General features: G+C 31.3%; 2 protein-coding genes across 2 annotated transcripts; one reads left to right on the plus strand and one right to left on the minus strand.

Annotated features, from left to right (window-relative positions):
- Positions 1-8,946: 8,946 nt before the first annotated feature.
- Positions 8,947-13,835, plus strand: LOC133822874 (uncharacterized). Its single transcript, XM_062255335.1, has 5 exons — positions 8,947-9,224; positions 9,947-11,671; positions 12,227-12,340; positions 12,703-12,852; positions 13,283-13,835. The coding sequence occupies exons 2-5, from the start codon at positions 9,953-9,955 to the stop codon at positions 13,427-13,429; spliced, it is 2,130 nt and encodes a 709-aa protein (XP_062111319.1). The 5' UTR covers positions 8,947-9,224; positions 9,947-9,952; the 3' UTR covers positions 13,430-13,835.
- A 270-nt stretch (positions 13,836-14,105) lies between these two features.
- Positions 14,106-16,185, minus strand: LOC133822875 (cytochrome P450 CYP749A22-like). The gene is made up of 5 exons (XM_062255336.1): positions 15,845-16,185; positions 15,529-15,755; positions 15,116-15,348; positions 14,618-14,996; positions 14,106-14,534 (listed from the first exon to the last, which is right to left on the minus strand). The coding sequence occupies exons 1-5, from the start codon at positions 16,128-16,130 to the stop codon at positions 14,106-14,108; spliced, it is 1,554 nt and encodes a 517-aa protein (XP_062111320.1). The 5' UTR covers positions 16,131-16,185.
- Between the last annotated feature and the right edge of the window lie 1,650 nt (positions 16,186-17,835).

Raw genomic sequence — 17,835 nt, forward strand, 5'->3', positions numbered from 1 at the left:
CTGGCACACCCTAGGATATTCAAATATTACTCTTAATAAATTTATTCCTCAAAATACTTAATTATTCATTAAACATACACATGACAAGTGTCATTTCCTTATTGGGTTTATCTAAACCTTATATTATAATAAATATCACCTTCATAATAAATTATATTAATTAGACCTTAGGTTATAATTAATATTCTTAAACTATATGTTAAACTTATAAAATCTACAAGTGTTACTACGAGTGTCCAACTAAATCCCGGTCTGAACCAAAATCCACATTCATAAAAATACTAAAACTATTACTATTGCTACTACTATCTAACTAGCTAAGTAAAGTTCTTGGACTCTACATGTTGTATGTTGATTTCTCTTGTAATGCAACAAAGTTTATGGATTTTTCTTCTTCATATATGTCTTTCATCTTCAATATCCCATATTTTGGATTGTTAGATAATATGCACTTTGTTCTTCACTTTGCAAAACATAATATTCTTTGTGTAAAATGTGTCATTAAATTGTACACATTCAATGTTTAGAACAAAAATATTATGTTTTGCCTTATAAATAACGTTATTTGATTTTTTGTTGTTTCATTAGATTGATTCACATTTAATACTTTGAAATTATACTTTTTGAAAAGTGAAGAAAAATCCTATCTTTTTAGAAGTAATTTGTGCTTAAAATTATAAATCTATTTGGAAAATGATAGTTTGATTTATTTTAACTATCACTAAAACTTGGGAATTAATATACTAATAAATATTATTAAACTTACATTTTGTGGATTCTAGTATCTTAATAATCTTTCATTTTACCACTTATTTTCAAATCATTATTGGTTTATTTTTATTCTCTTAAATAATTTTATTTTCAATATTTTATTTTATGTTCATAACATTAAAACTCATCAATCTTTGGAGCTAGCTTAGAATTTATTAATTTTGGTTTAAAATAGTTTTCTTTTTTATTTTAGACAACTCCTTTGGGTTCGATCTCGTGCTTACACGAACATTATATTCCATATACGATTCGTGTGCTTGCGAGTATAAATTTTTAAAACATACCTGTTTTGGGTCCATTAACGAGCACTGTGTCTGCACATTCGTGATGGCACCATCAATGCTCATGTTGTACCATAAATGCTTGGATAGCACCCTCTCCACACATACGTGATGATACCGTGAATGCTCGAATGTCACCATGTCTGCACGTTCATGATCAACTCAATTATGGTCTGACGCAGCTGATGAACGAGCTTCATATTTTCGAGTCTATCATGGGTGGACCTAGTAAAGGAGGAGAAAATAAGACTATTGTTGTTGCTGTTGATCCAGCTATGGTTGAAGCTAACCAAGCTTCGTCTTCGAATGCTGGAAATAAGAGGAAAGGTGGACAAAACAAAAACCCCAAGCCTGCAAAGAGGAGTGCACAACCAAATGCACAGACGCCTAAGGGGAAGAACAAGAAAAACAGGAAAGGTAAAGATAAGTGCTTTCGCTACAAAGAGAAGGGGCATTGGAAACGAGATTGCCTCAAGTATCTAGCAGCGAAAAACAAAGGTAATGATTATAGTTCATTTATCTTAGAAACATGTGTTTTAGAGAATGATAAATCCATTTGGATTGTTGATTCTGGATCTACCAACCATGTTTGCAACTCTTTACAACTTCTTGAATTGTGGGAGGAAGTGGACGAAGGCGACTTAAAGCTTAGAGTTGGGAACAGAGCATTTGCTGCAGTCCAAGCTAGAGGAAGAGCTCGTCTGAAGTTCAGAAATAACTTTTTAATTTTAAATGATGTATTTTTATTTCGGATGTTAGTAGAAATTTAATTTCAGTTTCCATGTTGCAATTAGAACAATTTGTTATGACTTTCACAAGTTCTAATATATGTATTTCTTTCAATGGATCACAATTGTGTATTGCATGTTTGGAAAACGGGCTTTATATTTTGTGACCTAATGAACCCCTCGCTCTTAACAATGATTTGTTCAAAGTAGCTAAACTTAGGACCAATAAACGTCAAAAGACCAATAATGATAATATGACATATTTATGGCACTTGAGACTAGGTCACATTGGCTATGATAGGGTTCAAAGACTTACAAAGGACATGCCTTTGAAGGAACTCACCTTAGGTGAATTACCTGTCTGTGAATCTTGTCTATAAGGCAAACTGACCAAGCGTCCATTCTCTGTAAAGGGTGATAGGGCCCACGTCCACGTCTTGAGGAAAAAGGAAGGAACGCTAGAACCGCGAACTAAAGTTTGCATGTTTGTTGGCTATCCTAAAGGTACTTGGGGTGGACTTTTCTATAGTCATTCAGAAAAGAAAGTGTTTACTTCTACGAATGCTATTTTTTTGGAAAATGACTATGTCCAAAACTTCAAACCACGCAGCAAAGTAGTTTTAGAAGAGATGGTTAAAGAATTGACTCCAACCAATGTTCCATCATCATCAATGCGAGTTGAAGATGAATTTCCCACTCTTCATGTCCAACCGGCGCAAGTCGATTTAAATGAAGAAATTACCACTGTTCCTGAGCAAACAATCACCGAGCCTCGTCGTAGTGGGAGGGTTTCTAGGAACCCAGTTCACTATGGTTTAGATGGTGAAACCAATATGGTTGTTGGCGACACTAGTGATGATGATTCGTTGTCTTTCAAACAGGCAATGACTAGCCCTGAAAAGGAACTATGGCTCGAAGCCATGAAACAGGAAATGAAGTCCATGTACTCAAATTCCGGCTGGGATCTTGTGGAAGCACCTAGTGACTTTAGGGCCATTGGGTGCAAGTGGATCTACAAGAAGAAAAGAGGTGTTGATGGAAATATCGAGACTTATAAAGCTCGATTAGTGGCAAAGGGTTATACCCAAAGAGAAGGCGTGGACTATGAGGAAATTTTTAGTCCGGTAGCCATGGTCAAGTCCATTCGCATCCTCCTATCCATAGCAGCCGCTCTCGACTATGAGATCTGGAAAATGGACGTCAAGACAGATTTTCTTAATGGAAAGCTTGATGAAGTCATTTATATGGATCAACCAGAAGGATTTAAAGTATCTGAACAAGAAGAAAAAGTTTGCAAGTTGAATATGTCTATTTATGGACTTAAGCAAACTTTTCGTTCTTGGAACCTTAGGTTTGATGAAATAATCAAAACCTATGGCTTTGAACAAAATATTTATGAGCCTTGTGTTTACCAACTGAAGGCAAATCAAATAGTGGTATTCTTGGTTTTTTATGTAGATGATATCTTACTCATTGGAAACAATGTTAAGAAATTTTCAAATGTGAAGAATTGGTTGAGCACTAAATTCCAGATGAAGGATTTGGGTGAAGCAAGTTATGTTCTAGGTATCCAGATCATTAGGGATAGAAATAACAGACTCTTAGCTCTATCTCAAGCAGCTTACACAGATAAAGTGCTTGAACGTTTCTCAATGACAAATTCTAAGAAAGGACGTTTACCATCCCGCCATGGAATTCATCTTTCAAAGAAGCAACCTCCCCAGACTCCTAAAGGGGAAGATGCAATGAGAAAAGTTCCTTACACATCTGCAGTTGGAAGTCTAATGTATTCCATGTTGTGTACTAGACCAGATATCTGCTAGGCAATGGGAGTAGTGAGCAGGAATCAGTCAAACCCAGAACCGGAACATTGGTTAGCAATTAAGCATATCATGAAGTATTAAGGCGGACTAGGGATTATATGTTAGTCTACAAGGGTGGTGTTCTAAACCTTGTAGGCTACACCGATTCAAATTTTCAGACTGATGTCGATGACAGGAAGTCTACTTGTGGATGGTGTTTACTCTTGGGGGTGGAGTTGTGATATGGAGAAGCGTAAAGTAGTCTGCAATCTTAGATTCCACCATGGAGGCTGAGTACATAGCCACGCCAAAAGCAGCTAAGGAAATAGTCTGGCTAAATAAGTTATATTCGGATCTTGGTGTTATTCCAGAAATGGATAAACCGCTTGTCTTGTTTTGTGACAATACAGGAGCGATAGCCAACTCAAAAGAACCTCGTAGTCACAAGAGGAGTAAGAATATAGAACTGAAGTATCACATTATACGAGATGTGAAGGTTATGAAGATTGCAATTGAAGACAATCTTGCAGATCCGTTTACAAAGACACTACCAGAAGCTACATTTGATAAGCATATCAAGGAAGTGAGATTAGTAGAATTAGAGCATTAGTTTCAATTAATGCAAGTGAGAGTTTGTTAGGGTTTTATGCTCTAATCAAAACCTAATTTCTTTATAATCTCATTTTATTATCAATAAAAGAATAGAAATCATTTTTTGATTTGGTCAATCACTTTGCTCACATGTTTTAATTTCATGATTATTTGTTTAATATAAACTTCTATTAAATCCCGAGCATATAGCTAATCGTATTTATAGTGACGTAATCACAATAGAATATAAATATAATTATATGTTCAAAATAAGTTAGTCATAAGATTAGTCAGTGCACATGATTTACACTGACTTCCCAATCTACGATATGATCTACTTGCACATTTCAGTGTTATGTTTTTTCCAGAAAATTAGCAAAGTAGATAAGATCGGATGTATTTGTTACATCAGATTGGATCGATATTAATAGTTGATAGGATAAGTAAACATACTGTTATTATCTATTCTAGTCATATCATATAGTTGACCATATGTTAATTCAATCTCAATTATGAGTGGTTAGTATTCTAACTGATTGTGTTATTTGAGTTCTTTGACTTGTTCGTTACCAGCTTACCCTACGGACTAGCCCATACTTATATCTTGGGAACTCAGTAGTATAATTGAGTGGGAGTGTTAATCATAGATATGAACATCTATAGCTTTCTGATGAAGAAGTGAAAATATGGTTTCTTTTTAGTTTGGTTCAAGGTGAAAAATGATAGAGATCTCATTTCAGTAATTAAATTAGTTTATTGAAATATCATTTACAAGGAACTAAGTGTTTTAAGGATAAAATACAATGAGGGGTAAAACGATATTTTAGTCCCATCTCATTGTAGATCCTCTATAGAGGATTGAGTGACAATTATGGTTGTAACAATGGATAATTAATAGCGTATCTATATTTGTTATAGAGCGTTCTATAAATTCAAAGTGCAATTCCGAGTCTTTAGTGGAGTCACGAGGAATTAATAAGTTAGTAAATTTATTTGTTAGATTTATGATAACTTATTGAAGCTTGATTTTATAGGCCCATGGTCCCCACTGTACCATGGATAAAATCATCTAGATAGTCTCAATTAATTGATTTAATTATCAAAGTTGACCAGGTTAATTTTGGATAGTTTTACAGAGTTATGTAATTTTGAGAAGAAAAGAAAAATTAGGGCAAATTTATTAATTAAGATAAATTTGTATCTAAATTAATAAATAAGTTTAAATCAATGTTCAAATTATAAATAATTAATTTGATAAATGATTTAAATAATTATTTATTTAATTAAATCAATAGAAAAAAATACAAGCCTTGATTTTAAGACCAATGGGCTTATAATCAAATGAGAATTTTCACGGGCCTAAAGCCCACGATAATTTCGACCTACGACTTTAAATTGGCTATTAATTTATTGATTTTTTAATTAAATTAAATGATCTGATTGAGTCTATAAAAGGAGTGCTTAGAGAGAAGAAGACAAATAAGTTTAATCACTGGTTTTCTGATAGTTTTGGATTCTCTCTAAACACAAGTCATTTTCTAAGCCTCTTAGTTATTTTCTCTTCTTCTCTTTGTATCTATCTCATGTATTGAGAATTTTCCACTCTTTTCTAGGTGATTCTAAGGATACATTGGAAGACTGTGAAGAATATAGAAGATCGGTTCAGTTTCTTGATAATACTCTGCGACAGAAATGATACAAGGGTTATAAAAACTGAAGGAATGACTCTTTCATTCCGCTGCGTATACTGTAAGTATTCTTATCATTGTTTATCTTTGAATTCAATTTTAGAAACATGTTCTAGGTTATCTCATATTAATTTGTTTAATATTAAATCTACATGAAAATAAATAAAGATCCTGTATAAAGTTTTCCAATAGCAGTTTCCTTCACAAATTTGGTGACTCGCACAAGGTGGCCGTAGGCGTGGGCGTGCTCTAGTTTGTCTTGAAATTTATTGTTCATCTTCCTTAAAAGGTAACTAATATGATATAATATAGGGTAAATACCATATTAGCCCCTATGTTTCGCAAAAGTTACCGATCAGACCCTCTCCGTGTTTTGCAAAATGGAACAAAATAGTACATTGACTCTGATTTTGATCAAACTTTTTTAAATATGGCCAAAATACCCCTAGTTTATAATTTTAATTTGATTTTTTAATTAAAACAAATAAAATAAGAGAATATATTTTAATAAATAATTATTAAAATATATTTAAATTAATAATATCACTAAACTAATTTTAATAAACAAATAATCGAAGTAAAATCAAAACTCTATCAAACAAACAAAAAAAATTAAAACAAACTTAATAAACTATACCAACAAATTGAAACCTAAATCTAGTCTAGATTAAATTGTACATCTTCTTAAAAACTCCTTAAAAATTCCCCAATTTTTTTTCATGTATTGTTCATCTTCTTCACGAAAAAAATCCCCAAATTTATGCACAAATATTCCAAGAATGATTGTCCATGCATATGCTAGGTGAAAAACAAATCCAGATTTAACCAAAATTTTTAAGAACACAAACTTAGATCTATTGCAAAGTGTGAACAAAAAAAAAAAAAAACCAGATTGCAAAGCCACATTGAAACCCAGATTCATAGCTTGTGCGTTGTTCCTCTGCTAGCTGAGAAGTTTCACCCATTTCCAACAGTAGTTCCAATAGCCTCTGCCAGGTCTGATGAACATTTTCCTCAGCTCGCGTGTGCCTCTGTTCTTCCTCGGCTCAGGTGAACCTCAGCACGCCGGCGTTGATCTGAAGCTGAAGCCACACCATCGATCCGAAGAAGAAGAATGGAAGCTCTAGTCGCACAACTCAACGTAAGAGATCATCCCATTTCTTAGATCTCGCTGAAAGCAAAATCTGTCCTTTCTCGGATCTTGTTGTAAGCAAGAGAACATAAAAAACATGAATCACAATAGATCAAGAACGGTTCAGTGAGAGGACGAAGTTTTGGTCGAGGTTGAGGAGAAAGGGCGCCGAAGTTGGAGCCAAATGCAGATCTTGCACCAGAAGAAGAAGAAGGAGAAGAAGAAGAAGATACACGGGGAAAAAAGAAGAAGAAACAAACATACATTTTTAGATTTGTATAATTTGAAGGTTTGATTTATTTTTTAATTTTATTTAGTTTCAGATTTAGTTAGAAGAAGAAGAAGATACAAGGGGAAAAAAGAAGAAGAAACGAAAATACATTTTTAGATTTGTTCAATTTTAAGGTTTGATTTATTTTTTAATTTTATTTAGTTTCAGATAAAATAAGTTTTATCTTAGACTTTAGTTTAATCAATTAAGTTTAGGAATTTAGTTTTAATTTTTAATACGTAAAATTAATTTTATATAATTTAAAATTGAATATTAAATTAAATATTTCTTTTTAAATTTTATATCAATTTTTTATTAATTTTTAATTTAGTACTATTTTATTTCAAATTATTAAAACAACTAATTTATAAAAGTAAGGGTATTTTTGTCATATTTAAAAAAGTTTTGACCAAAATCGAACTCATGGTACTATTTTGTTCCATTTTGCAAAATACGGGGTCCAAATTGCCGTTTAACAAAACAGATGGTCTGATCGATAACTTTTGCACAACACATGGGTCAAAATGATATTTTACCCTATAATATATTGCCCAACCCAATGGTTACACACGCATAATATGGCAAATCATATATTTTTTTTTTTTTTTTTTAGAAATGAAGTTTACAAATAACGAAAGTTTCTCTATCTATGTATTGTCAAATAAAAAAGAGTAAATTGTGGCTAAAATACCTCATGTTTTCAAAATGTTACATTTTAATACTCAATGTTTATTTTAGTGGTAAATATACTCAATGTCTTCAAAATATTGTACTTTTATGCTTAAACTTTTTTTTTTGGCTATAAATATATCTAATGTTTTTAAAATGTTACACTTTTATATATACTTGATACAAGCAACATACAATGCACACTTGCTTAGTTTTATTTATTGAATTTATTAATTATTTTTATTAAATTTGTATCATTATCATATAAATTTAAAATAAATAAACAATATTATATATAAAATAATGACATAAATATATTAAAAAAAATTAAACCAAAATATTATTTATGATTTTTAAAAAAAATATATATAATATGTTAACTTTTTTAAATATACATCGTAATTCTTTTAATAAAAATTAACATTATGTATTTTATATTATTGTTATAATAATATTTTACAATATTTAAATTTATATTAATATAATTATTAAATATTTAGTTTTGTATTAAATATTATTATAATAATATTTTATAATATTTGAATTTATTTTAATATAATTATTAAATATTTAGTCTTGTATTATATATTATTATAAATATAATATTTAATTAATATAATTAATAAATATCTATTTCTATTAATTTTAAACTTATTTTTTGTTAAATATTTAAAATATTCTATTAAAAGTAACCGAATAAATTGTGAAAATTAAAAATTTTTGTTATCTACCTATGATATTTTTATTAGTTTGAGAAATAATAAGAAAATGAAATAAAAATATAAATTTTTAATTATTTTTTAAATTTCAAATTAACTACACTTTCTTATTTATATGAAGAATAAAAAATAATTGAAGGAGGACATTGCTCATCCACACTCACAAGACAGTAGTCACAACAACTTGTAACTTCCAAATAAATATTTTCATTTTATTATTATTTTATTTGTTGAGAAGATTATTATTATTATTTATTTTTTACATTTGGGGAGGGAAATCGAATTGAAACTTCCTCTTTATTTATACCAGTACCATGAACTCTCCATTTTATTATTATTTATATGAATTATTATTAGTTTATTTTGGTGCGAAAATTCCAATCCAATTTTTTTTTGATAGAAAATTTAAAACCCTTGGAACAAGTATTGGTTGCCTTTCATTTATAATGTGTGTATTTCTCTAATTTCTTTGAAAAAAAAAGAGAAGACCCTCGTGGCCTCGTATCATCTCGTTCATCACTGGCTCTAGCTGGGTACCAGGCTTCAAGAGCTAGGTTTTCCCTTCTTGGATGGTAAGCTTGTCTATTGATTCGATTCAATTTCTCAATATTTTTACTTTTGGGTAATTTGTTCATCCAATCATTTCTTTGTCTTGTTAATTTGTCAGATTCGTTTTAGGGTTTTACTGTTGCACGAATTTGGTTCACGAACTAGAGTCGATCCCTTTTTTAATTCCTCTTTTCGGTGTTTGAAATTGAGTGCTTTTGAAATTGGGCTTTGCTGGAGAATCACTGTTCTGGTGTAGGGTTTTTGAATTTTCAAATCGAATTTTGTTTTTCCTATGGTTAATTTGGCTGATACGTTTTTCTAATATGTATATGCATGTGTATAGGTGTATTTGTGCTTGTTTGTCTGTTTATGTGCGTGTTTACAGGAAGGGGTTTTCAGTTTATCCTTAATCATGTGTAATCTCAGTGTTTTCATTCGACTGGTTTGAACACGTTACTGAACATACTTTACTGAGAAAGATAACCAAACTGTTGTGATTGTCGCTCCTAAAATTGCCACTTTCCCCCTGTTAGTTATTTTTATATGATTTACTTAAGTGTGTCTCAAAATATGTTTTGTGAGGACATAATATACTGGGTATAATGCCATTTATAATTTTATGAATGCTAATACGTTATTTTGGATTAAATTGGTTGAAGTTTTATTATTGGTTTTCAAGTGTAAGGAAGCTGAGACATTTATCAAGCTCGCGCTTATTTTCCTTTATATGTATTTGTGATTGCAGAATTAAATGAAGGGGAAAGGATTGTTTAGAGAACATTCTTCCCAGAGATCTTCTTTCGGGAAGAAAGTTAAAGGGGATACTAGTAATGTTGTTTTCATTGATCTCGATGATGATAATGTTGTTACAGGGGATGCTATAAAGTCTTCACAACAGAAATTTAAATGTTCCAGTCTGCGCAGTAAAAATGGGAAATTTTTGTTCCAAGACATCATTAATCTTGATGATGATGAGGACAATGATGTGGGTCCTGGAATCAGTGTTGATGCTGATGGGGATTTGGTTAGCGATGCCAGCTCAACACAAAGCCCATACCCTGCATTTAAAACTGTGAATAACTCTACACAGTCAGATGCTGATGAATGTCAAGTTATCCCTGAAAAGACCTCTGCATTTCAGTTCTCAAAGTGCAAACAAACCTACCGGACCAGATCTTCTGCGTCGAAAACTGTGCAGAACAATGCACAGTCTGATACTGACGAATGTCAAGTTATGCCTGAAAAGAACTCTGCATTCCAGTCCTCAAACTGCCAACAAACCTACCACACCCAAGGTTCTGGCAGAAACCGTTATGGTCTGGACTCCGACTTTGACAATGTTTCTGTTGATGGCGATTTTTCTGATTGTGTGTTAATTGAAGATTCTTTTGGAAAGGTTCGTGAACAGTGGGAAAGAGCTTCCCTTAAGAGAAAACATGTTCCAATTCGACATTCTGGTTTAGAGGATCAAGGTAGTGCTTCTAGCTCAAATAGTGAGGTTCCTACAAATGTGGAAGAAACATTTGGGAGAGAACATGTAGATGTCCCTGTTTGTTCTAGTTCAAACGATAAAAATTATCGAAAAGAAAGCTGGTCAGAATATGTTACAAGTAATGCTGGATATGTGGAGAGTACTTTCAAACGGAAATCAGAAAGTTCACCCATGGATGAGGATCAGAGAGTTGATCAAGAAAGTGTTTTTCATCGGAAACCTATGTCAAGACAGGAGACAAAATCCTCACATCGAAATGCTGATTTTCAGCCTGGAGGAGGCACAGTTGCAGAAGATCCTCTTTGTAGTTTTGAGTGTGAAAGTAATAATGTCTTTGGTAATGACGGACCAAGTCCCCAAGGCTCATTTCAGCCTGGGGGAGGCACAGTTGCAGAAGATTCCCAAAGTGATGAAGATACTTGTTTCCCTCCTCGTTTTTGTGATGAAGAACCAAGTCCCCAAAATACATTTCAACCTGCGGAAGGCACAGCTGTGGAAGATCTTCAAAGTGATGACAATGTTTATATCCCTGGTTTTTGGAATGAAGAACCAAGCCCCCAAAATACATTCCAATCAGTGGAAGACACAGTTGTGGAAAATCCCCAAAGTGATGAAAATGATTATATCTCTAGTTTTCAGAATGAAGAACCAAGTCCCCATAAATCTTCCTTTGGGAGGTCTGAACAAGATGTGGGTGATACACAATCTGATTGTCCAGGAACTCTTTCTGAGGAGAAAGGGAAGTCTGATTCTAGGCATTCTTTATACAAAGGTGCAAGTAATCATAAGCAAATGAAGCAAGTTAAATCTTCGATGGAAGCCAAGGAACCAAACGGCAGAAGTCAACTTTATAGCGATGTTACTCCATCTGTTAACAGAGATATAATCAATGAACGGGAAAAGCTTAAGGAGACTGATGAATACAAGCGAGCCATAGAGGAGGAATGGGCATCCAGGCAGCGAGCGATAAAAAATCAGGTTTTTTTTTGCGCTTATATTTAAGAGAATTGCTAAGAGCATCACTGGTGCCGAATACCACAAGGATGTGGTGTATTACTATTGGTGCAATACAATATCGGATCCTACACATTTAAATTTAATAAATATTATGAGATATCGTTAATCAATCATAGGGTGCCTGGTCTTGGACACCTTAAAGTATCAAATATCAACACTCTATATTTAATTCCTAATAATTGTGTTTTCATCTCATTTGATTATGTGCCATGCCTTAAATTGTAGGTTGGATTTTTTGAATTTAACACAGCATCAAACACTTTCTAAAGGAACAACTTTTGTTTTCCTCTCTTAAATATCATGGTTCTGCATAAGGTCATCAATTATTGTCATACTTTTGGGCATAAATTGTATGATGGTCTATTTGTGTATTTCATATTATGTTTTATGATGAAATTTAAGCATTATAACGTACAGTATGTTTGATTGTTGAATATGCTGTATGTATGTTCATTTTAAGGCTGTCAATGTGCATAACCTCAATAGCTTTATGCTGACAAGTACTCTTTTTTTCAGGCAGAGGAAGCCAATAAATTGCGCAAGAGAAGAAAAGCTGAAAGCATGCTTAAATTTGACATTGAGAGAAGGCAAAAGCAACGCATTGAAGAAGTTAGAGAGACACAAAAGAAGGTTTGTATTTATGTTTTTTTTACATGGATGACGTATGTTACTTCTCTCCTGCATTATTTTTTTAATAGTTTGGCTGTTTACATTCTTTTAAGAGTAATTGGTGAAAATAGTCTATTTTTTTTTGAGTCATTTTGTACTTTAACTTAGTTTTGATAATTTTTTGCAAAATAGTCTTTTACTATAATTTCAACTGCTTGTCTTGAGCGTCGAAAGTCATTTTGTAAAAAATTATCAAAATTAGGTCAAAGTGCAAAATGACTTCAAAAAATAGATGGTTTTGTCAAGGGACCCTTCTTTTAAAGTACATTTTTTTCCTTCCTATTTTAATATTAATCTAGATATGGCAAATGCTATATATTCAGGATCAAGAAAATATAGATTTGAAGGAGCAACTTCGGTGTGAAATAAGGACAGAGATCAACAAATTGGAAATGACCTGCATTGATATGGCTTCCCTGCTTCGTGGCTTAGGAATCCTAGTTAGGGGTGGTATGCATCCTATGCCTGAAGATGTAAGTTATATACTAAACATCTTTTTCATTTAGTGCTTATAGTTTAACCCAAGAATGTAGCTCAAACTGTCAGGTTGTGCTGTGGTTTGCTCCTACAAGGTTTGAAGTTTGAATTCCTCTTAGACACCTTTAAATAAATTGTTATAGTTTTCCGCTTAGTATTGGGTTAGATGAGGAACTCAGTTATAAAAAATAAAAGTAACGTTAAAATAATGCTTTTGGTTTATTACAGTGTATCTGGGTGAAGTATATTTATATAATATCACTCATTAACCTTATTTTTAAATCAGGTATCTTAGATGTATCGCAAAGTATTTTGGCTCACAAAACTATACAGATGCATGTTACATGTTCAATTGTTAAGTTCTCAAGTTTCATATTTTCCTAGTTTTTGTTTGTCTGTTTGTTTGATAATTTTATACGGTAACAGGTACATTCAGCTTACAAAAAAGCTCTGCTAAAATTTCATCCAGACCGAGCATCGAGGACAGACATCCGCCAGCAGGTTGAGGCAGAGGAAAAATTTAAACTCATTTCCCGCATGAAGGAGAAGTTTTTATCAACTTCATGTTACTGACCACCACCATATAATTCTCTTCGTGTTCAATTCAATGTTCACCAATTTTCCAGTCACTTCACTACTACTATCAGATGTATAATGAGGCATGTGTTTACATTACAAATTCGTCATTATTTACTATTTTATTTTATATCTATTTACTTATCCAAAAAGAAAAGAAAAGAAAAGAAAAATCAAGGCAGAAGTGAATAATTTGGTAGCAATTATTTTTTGGAGCCTGATAAAGGGCCAAACTCTAATTTGTAAAGAAGTTTCTGTATTTAGTTAAAAAGGTCAATGTAGTTTAAGTCATGTTGAATTATTATTCATAAATATGCTCCTTTGATATTAAACAAGTCATCTCTAGACATACTGTAATTTTATGACAATTGTCGAAGTGAAGTCTTACATATATTCTTTTGGACTGGTGGAGTAGGTCAGACGAAAGTAGACATTATAATTGTTTGATGGATTGTATTTGATTTGACAAATTTCTATTCGCAAAATAGAAATAATTTCAATAAATTGGCACGGATGATCAGGAATTTTCCTAATTCACCGTAGGCTTTTGTTTGGAACTCATGTAAAGTTATTGCGAGCTTGCTTTTTTAAAATTAAAAACAGAGTGAGTAAAAGTCCAGACAATAACTTTGTCATTGACATGCCTAAGCCATTACCAACTAAAAAAAAGCATTTAAAGCGGCTGCAGTATCACTTGAATTCCATGTTGAGCATGAAGTGTAAGAAGCTGAATCGGTGAGTGGACGTAGGCCGGGGAAATGGTAAAGGAGTAGCGTTGTAGAATCATGGAAAGAGCAATCTTTGCTTCTGTGAATGCAAAGTTCGTCCCCACACAGATTCGAGGTCCATTTCCAAATGGTAAAAAGGCAGCTGTATTGTTGTTTGTAGCTCTTAAAATCCCTTCTGAGAATCTCTCCGGCTTGAACTCATGAACATCTTGTCCCCATATCTGAGGATCATGGTGAAGTGCCAAACTAGAGATGTAGATTTGAAGATTAGCAGGAAGCATGATGTCTCCTAGCCTCACTTTCTTGTCTACTTTTCTTTCAAACCCAAGAACAGGAGGATATAATCTCATACACTCATTAAGGATCATGCTCATCTGAATTAAAAAAAAAGATAAAAGTCAAGAAAAATTTAGAATTTCACATATTGAAATGACTTGCTATTAAGTTTGCGAGTTACTGTTTTCAGTTTTGAAATGCCATCTGGGTTTAGTCTCTCTTGGCCAAATAAATCAAGCACCTCCTTTCTTGCTTCCACTTGCCAATCTGTATGTACTGCTAGAAGGAAGACAGTCCAAGCAAGTAAAGTGTTAGTGGTTTCCTGCCCGGCAACATAAAATGTTTTGCACTCGTCAACCAAATCATTCACTGAAATTCTATGATTCTTCTCAGCAGCATGGTGAGCCTTGATCAGTACACCAAGAAAATCACTCCCAAAGCTATCTTCCTCTCCATTCGTTACCTTATCTTCTCTTTTCTTAATTATCTCCATTACACAATTCTTTATTTCTTGCTCAAGCATCTCTGATTCGATGTCGTCTTTACTACTAAAGAACTTTCTGCTCAAAATATAGATGAATGAAAAACAGTTGAGTGGTTGTAACCTATGATTTAGAATTTTTGACTTCTTAAATTTAAGTGAGAACTTGTTCACATTAATATCTAAGAAGAAACTTACCCCAGATATGAAAAATTGAGTTTGTAAGTATTTCTAGCTGTTAACAAGAACAACTTCTGCAACATACCAAAAATTTTCTCCCCTTCTAGGTAACTGCTCCCAAATGCTGTTCTTGATATCATTTCTGAAGTCACCAATCTAAATTCTTCAAGCAGTTCAATCTCTTTGCCTTCATACTTTTTCCACCTTTCTAGCATCATGTCAACACTAGAAACCATTGCAGGAGCCATATTCTGCTAAAACATTCTCATCATACATAATTTGGACAAATCTCACCATGTACATTAATTCTAACTTATTATGTAGCTAGAAGACTGATCAGAAATGGGCTTTTAATTAGCAAATTAACCATGCCCATACCAATATATTACCAGTACTAGATTCGTGGTAAAACTACTAATTAGCAATCATACCTTTAAGCTGTCTCCATGGAAGGCGTAATTAGCTAGTTTCCTCATTTTGGTCCACTTTTCACCACTCTCGATCGTCACAAGTCCATTCCCTAATAATCTTCTTACAAAGCCTGTCGCTTTTTCTTTTGGATAAGCTCCTTTTTTATTGTCCAGTACCTCTTTTATCAACTCTGATTCTGTGATGATCAATTGAGGTTGAGGACCATGCCACTGAAGATACTTCTTTCCTGTTGAGAACAAAAAAAAAGTTTCAAACTAAATATCAAACATATATACTCCACATATATAAAAGTAGCTAGCAATCGAAGCTTTTCACCATATTTGTTACTCCACAGGTGAACATGAGGCTGAATTATAGAGGAAACGTCATGGGACAAACCCATAGGTCTGCCCATGGCTTCAGTTTTCATGGTGGAGATTTCTTTGGTGTTGCCGTAGATGAATTTGTAAGAAGGACCTTTGATTCCTTGAGAACCCATTAAGTTCTGTATCCGATTAGGAGTCCACCATAGTTTGTAAAATATTGTTACAAGAGCCAAAAGGAAAAGCAGGCCGAGCAAGCTACTTGAAACAACTGTAATCACCACTTCTAAAGCCACCATGGTCTCTTATGTTCTTTTTTCTTCCTATCTTAACTATTTTTCTCATTCCATCTTGGGTTACGTATTTATACATGTTCTGGAAATGATGACAGAAACAAGATGCTTTTTTTTGTTCACTTTGTTCTAATGTCATTTATATTCACATATAACGGTTTGTTTTCTTATTTTAATAGAATATTAATAGAACATACTTTAAAACTAATTTAAAAATAAATATTTATCAATTACATTAATATAAATTTAAATATTATAAAATATCATTATTATAATAATATTTAATATAAGATTATATATATAATAATTATATTAATATAAATTTAAATTTAAAGTTATAAAATAATAATAATTTTTATTTAAAAAAATAATCATTTATGTTTAAAAATGTTATCATATTATATATATATTAAAAAAAAAAATCATAAATCGTGTTTTGGTTTAATTTTTCATTTAATATGTTTATGTTATTTTTTTTATATAATATTGTTTATTTATTTGAAATTTATATGACAATGATACAAATTTAATAAAATATAATTACTATTCTATAAATAAAATAAAACAAACGTATATTGCACGTTGCTTGTATCTAGTATTCTATAAAAACCTCAACCAAACTTTTTCAAAAATATGTGACTATCGAAAAATAAAATCTTATCTTTGACAACTTGTTAATCATAACATAAATTTTTGTAATTAAATGTCACTTTTAGTCCCAATAAAAATTTATTTGTCACTAAAATAAATTTATTACTAATGTTATAACCACAAATTATATTTGTTGTGATGCCTAAAATTACATTTAGTTATAACAAATTATAATTTTTATGACTAATAATATATGTTATGAACTTTTTAATAATAATATATTTTTAGTTACAAATTTTATTGCTACTAAAAGTAAAAAAAATTGTAAAGCATATTTTGATTTGTCCTATCAAATATATATTTTGTGTGAATGGTGATCGTGTATTATTATATGTAACATAAATCTCATTAATTTAAATTATACAATTAAATGGTACATCAGCCTATATTAATATTATGCACCCAAAAAATAAAAAGTTTATAGTGGTGTAAGTCATACGTATGTATTAGATTCTATTTTATTATTTTTATTCTTTGTAAATTCTTTATATTGTCCTCCTCACTAATAATCCAACTCATATATATAGCGTGTAGATAATGAAAATTCTTAGTTTAAAAATTTTGTTTTTATTTTTTTTAATATTAACTTTAACATAATATTCTTATATTTAACGACACTTAAACTTAACTAAAATAAAATAAATAATTAAAAAAATTAAAATATGATATTTTTGAGATATTTTATAATCATAATTATTTAAAAATAATAAATAATTAAACAAATTAAAATATGATATTTTTAAGATATTTTAGAATGGTAATTAATTAAAAATAATAAAATCATACTTTTTATAATTTAAATAAAATTTAATTAAATTTAAACTCACTTGTTAGAATAATATCATATTAAACATATAATACAATTTATTATGAATTAGCAACAATTTTTTTTTTTAAAAACTAGCAAGAAACTTAAATTTAAAATTCGCGTATAATATTTAATATTACATTAAACATATAATATATAATCTCTTGTTGTCACTCCAAATTAAAAAATTAGAACAAACATAAACTTAAACAAAAAATAAATAAATTATTTAATTAAAATATGATATATATT

The sequence above is a fragment of the Humulus lupulus genome, chromosome 3, assembly GCF_963169125.1.
Source record: "Humulus lupulus chromosome 3, drHumLupu1.1, whole genome shotgun sequence".
Taxonomy (NCBI): Eukaryota; Viridiplantae; Streptophyta; class Magnoliopsida; order Rosales; family Cannabaceae; genus Humulus; species Humulus lupulus.

What these genes read in the sequence shown, in the direction of transcription:
- LOC133822875 (XM_062255336.1), bottom strand. Translation starts at nt 16,130, where the DNA reads ATGGTGGCTTTAGAAGTGGTGATTACAGTTGTTTCAAGTAGCTTGCTC. An exon ending in TCCATGGAGACAGCTTAAAG is followed by an intron (nt 15,349 to 15,528) that starts GTATGATTGCTA and finishes ATGTTTTAGCAG; the next exon opens with AATATGGCTCCTGCAATGGT. An exon ending in GCATTTCAAAACTGAAAACA is followed by an intron (nt 14,535 to 14,617) that starts GTAACTCGCAAA and finishes TTTTTAATTCAG; the next exon opens with ATGAGCATGATCCTTAATGA.
- LOC133822874 (XM_062255335.1), top strand. Translation starts at nt 9,953, where the DNA reads ATGAAGGGGAAAGGATTGTTTAGAGAACATTCTTCCCAGAGATCTTCT. An exon ending in AGCGAGCGATAAAAAATCAG is followed by an intron (nt 11,672 to 12,226) that starts GTTTTTTTTTGC and finishes TCTTTTTTTCAG; the next exon opens with GCAGAGGAAGCCAATAAATT. An exon ending in TGCATCCTATGCCTGAAGAT is followed by an intron (nt 12,853 to 13,282) that starts GTAAGTTATATA and finishes ATACGGTAACAG; the next exon opens with GTACATTCAGCTTACAAAAA.